Source organism: Nestor notabilis, unplaced genomic scaffold, assembly GCF_000696875.1.
Source record: "Nestor notabilis isolate BGI_N333 unplaced genomic scaffold, ASM69687v1 scaffold2516, whole genome shotgun sequence".
NCBI lineage: Eukaryota > Metazoa > Chordata > Aves > Psittaciformes > Psittacidae > Nestor > Nestor notabilis.
The window spans coordinates 38138-42693 of record NW_009933133.1 but is presented as its reverse complement, the minus strand read 5'-3'; the positions used below and the strand labels follow the sequence as shown (position 1 = coordinate 42693).

The following is a 4556-nucleotide window of genomic DNA, read 5'->3' as shown; positions in this document are numbered from 1 at the left end:
CTGAACAATTTCAGTTGAATTTGACAGATAAGAGTGTCACAATTACACTCTGTGAGATTCATAAAAATTGCCAGCCAAAGGCCTTTAAGTGCCCAGCATAAATACCCTAAGAAGATACCTGCAACACCAATCATACGCTATCAAATACCCAAAGAATCCAGACAAGAAGGTAGGGATAGGGGAGATTGGATCTAGATGATCTTTAAGGTCCCCTCCAATCTAAACCATTCTGTCATTCTATGAAGAAAGTCTTCCAAAACATATCAAATGGAAAAACAAACAAATAACAACAAAACGGCTGAAAATTACAGATACCTATGACAAAGAAATATGTAAGAAAAGAGGCTTCTACTATCACAAAATTTCTTAGTTACTAGCTCAAATTTTCATTTAATGTTGTGGCTGTGGAAAGAAACAAATCCCTGTCTGAAGCCTGAGATACCTTGTGGTACTCAGAAGATAACAAGTTAGCAGAAATTCCTTGGAATGCCTTTTCTTTCCACCTAGTCAGAGTTCTGTTATAAATACTATGGCTAAGCCACTGTTACTTACCCAGAAGACTGTCTTTTTCACTTAATGTATCATCTCTTTCACGCTGTCCAGGCAAACACTGAATTTGACTAGAAGCTACAGGATGTGAAAATGAATCTGTAGTTTTCACGAGTTCACTTCCTTTTGCTAACATAAACCAATCCTTTGTCTGAGAAACCATAGCCTAAGAAAGAAATGTCATAGAATAATTCATATTTTTCTGTTTATTGCAGTGTTTCTGAGAGCAGAAAGCTTACTATCTGTAGTCGTTTTGTGCAGTCTCTGTAGATTTCTGTAACAATAGTTCCCAGTGAAGAGCTGTATGAAAGTAGCTGAGCATATTTGTAACACAGCTTGCATTTTAGCTGCATTACAAACCTTTAACCTTCTACTGTACAAAGAGCTTTGAAAATAAGGGGTATTCAGAGAATCAGATGTCCAATAAGATTGTGACCTGTTACAATAATTTCACCCAGCTCATTCAATATATCTTAATGTTACACCCACTAAACATGTTAATTTTACCTGGTCAGGCGATATACAGAACTTCCTTATTGCCAACGAAGTTTCATCCTCCTCAGGAAGGGGAGGACTTGAGTCTTGTTTCCTTATCCAGGGATAGTAGTCACTATCAATAATGAAATTAATGCCAGTCTTGCTCCATTCTACCTGTGATATCAATTTAGCTAGCCTGAAATTAAATGTTGAGACAAGAAAATAGTTAATTCTAGCTTTTAATTAGAGAATAAGCTGTTTTCCCCAGGATAGGCAATAAAACCCATGACCAATCTACAAATAAATTGTTACAGAGAACTTCATGATCTGCTTTATTATTTTACCCTTATTATGTCACATTTGTAAACACTGGTACTACCATTCCATAGTCCACCAGCTTTACAGATGGTGGCCTGCTTTGTATTATCAATCTTTACCAGTAAAACTGATTTCTGTCAGGATGCTCATGCATGTATCTATGCAGTCCCAAGCCCTGCCAAGAAGCCCTCAAACATTTTGATAAAATAGAACTATTGTCCCAGATTGCAGAAGTCTGGTATCATCACCAAATGCTACACTTCCTGTTCCTGATACAAGCAATCTTCCAGCAGTGATGCTGCAGCAGCAATCATTCTAATTGAATTTTCAGATGATAACTGACAACTAGCGCTATCGTGTTCAGCTGGCAGATATATGCGGACATCATATGACTGAAGAGCACACTAGTACTATCTTGTGTTAGTGTGAACCTCAGGATATTCAGAAAGGCAAACTTAGAAACACACATCAATAATGTGAGTGTTCTGGGATCAAGAACTGGAGCAAAACTTAGCTAAGTTCGAAAGCAGTCCAAAACCAACCAAGGTGCATGTGAAGGGAAAACAAAGCCTACGCCTGAGCCTACGACCATGAGTGAATGCCCAATTTCATTTGTCCCCATTATCTGAAGGCAGATGGGATTTTTTTCTAGGGTTGAGGTATCTTCATCTATAAACTCAAATTTCCCTTTCAGCATCTCAGCTTATCTTGGTCCTGAGCCAGGAAAGCTACTTAAACCACTGATGTCAATGGAAATTAGGTACATGCTTAAGGTTAGTTTTATGTAATTCTCTTAGGTTACTGCTTGACCAAAGAAATATTCTGCTATAGTAGAAGATCTAAGATAGTGTTTCATGAGGCCCAGATGTGTGTAAAGCAGGCTGCAATTAAAGGTAAAATGGAGCACTCTTCCATGATTTGCTTATTCTTTGCACTGTTTTCCCTGTTCAAATTTAAGTTCGGTCTTCAGGATATTGAAAGTTTTGAAAATATTTTGAAATTTTTAATGTAGAAGTCTATACCCCAGTAACTTGTGTGTTATTACAATCAGGAAACACAAGTTTTAAGAACCATACTGCAAGCCTGCCTTATGAACCTTATGAACCATACTACAAGTCCTTTTAGGATGCCTGAAACACACTACAATTATCAGCATCTAACACAACCTTGGGGGATGTAAAGGCAGATCCTCAAAAAAAGCATACTAAACATGAAGAACATCTGATGAAAGGACATCTGGAAAAATACAGCAAGTGTATAACAGTACGTCATCCAACTATGCCACAGCATCCCACAGAGAACCTTGAAAAAGGAAGTTTGATAGCGGGCACAAAGGCACAAAGCTAGTAATTGAAATAAAAAGAACTGGCTCATTTTTTTCTAAATAGATTTCATGGATTCATAACGTCCATTTATATGGCTTACATATTGAGTAGAGAAAGACGCATTGGTACAGTGATATCTCTGTGGAACGCAGATTCAGAAATGAGTAGTTCATGGTCAAGGAAAATTACAAAATGATGAGTGAAAAAAAGTCACTGATTTTACTTTATCCAGGTCACTAAAATGCTAAAATTAAACAAACAGGCCTAGAGGTGGGAGAAAATTTATTAAGATTGCTGTCAAGATAAATTTAACAGAAGAGAAAAAATGAACTAATTTAAAACTGAAAGCATAAAAGATTGTAATACCTGTATTCAAAGTAACAGTCACTTTCCAGAAATGCTGGAAGCCTCTCTTTCTTAATCCACTGAATTGCTTGTTCTCGATTAAGGCACTATTAAAAAAGAAATACCAAAGATTTGCAGTTTGCTTGACTTTCTTGCTTTGTATGCCATGTAACTGATTCTCTCCGACCCCTTTCTACAGAAGCATTGTCTCAGGAAAACAAATATGCAGTGAACATCATCATTGTTATACAGTTTAGCCTTAATCATGCTGGGACAATTGAGTTCATTTACTTTCTTATCAACAGCTAAAAAGATCTAAATCTGATTTCATGTATAAGAGTACATTTTTCTTAACAAATCAGGGGTGTTTTTTCTTCAGAAATAGTATGTGCATTGATCATGCTTTTACTGTACAATTTCAAATGCAAAATAGATGTTCATAATTTTTTTGCAATAGGAAACAGCTAATTTTTCTGACTTCGTCACATTTATAAAGACCCACTATTTTTCCTCAAGAATCTGAAGACTAAAAAACACTTAAATTAAATTATACTCCCAGATATTAAGCTGTAAATATTAAAACCAAAATCAGACAAATAAAAAGCCAGTCAGTTATCACGTTTCTCACTTTTATGTTGGAGCTTGCATAACCGCATTGCACAAAGTAACACTTATTGTGGAAACCTAAGTATGTTATGAATCGGGCCCATAACAGCTCAAGCGGTCCAAGCATAGTGCCTCATCAAAGCAGAAAGGGAAGTGCCTCCAAAAAGTGGTCTGGGGGGTGAAAGGGATGTGTTGAACAGCGAGCAACACAGAGCCAGTTAATGAAAACAACGATGCCTAAGAACTTACACAAAGATTTCTGACTATGGGCCACAGTGATACATAGCTGTTTCCCTTAGAAATGGCACACAGCACACTTCAATATTTTTTTTAAGAGTGTACTTTTTCCATTCTTAGGGGATGAGTTGTTTTATTTATCTGAGGTGCATTTTTCCTTTTAGTGAAAGTGAGACTGATGGTTTGGAAGAATGCAGTAACTCTCCTCGTCCATAAAAACAGGTGAAGTTGGGGCAAAGATGGATGCTACTTGCTATATCAAATAATCAGTTGTGTAGACTACATTTTAAATTTTCTTTCCATGAGCTAATATTCCCTAATGGAATTAGGGACAAGGGTTATTCTGCCTCATATATATCTGTAGGGGATTAAAAAAACCTGAATTACTCAGAAAGTGGGTGGTTTCATTTAGAGAGAAGAAAATATTTCAAAATATGGAAAGCTTATGTTGGCAGTGGCTCATACACTGTAATATGTGGGGATGGAGACTAATTACTCCCAACCACACAGTCTATGCCTCTTTCTGGTAAATTGACAAGCTTTTCTGAAATACAGAAGATTGTCTCTTTATTTTGGCATTTAGTATTTATGTATTTATGTATTTACTGAATAACAGCCCAGTTTTTTATCTAAGTGATTCATAACATGTTCACATCTGTACATGGCTGGTACACAAAATTATATATAATATCAGAAGGA

At 36.4% G+C, this 4556-nt stretch overlaps 1 protein-coding gene across 1 annotated transcript in view; it reads right to left on the bottom strand.

Moving 5' to 3' along the window:
• RGS22 (regulator of G-protein signaling 22) overlaps positions 1-4556 on the bottom strand; it is a 58605-nt gene that overhangs the window by 39212 nt on the left and 14837 nt on the right. Inside the window, exons 5-7 of the mRNA XM_010016703.1 lie at positions 3036-3121; positions 1057-1222; positions 549-715 (exon numbers count right to left, since the gene is read on the bottom strand). Of these exons, the coding sequence (XP_010015005.1) occupies positions 549-715; positions 1057-1222; positions 3036-3121 (419 nt within the window). The remainder of the gene's footprint in view (positions 1-548; positions 716-1056; positions 1223-3035; positions 3122-4556) is intronic.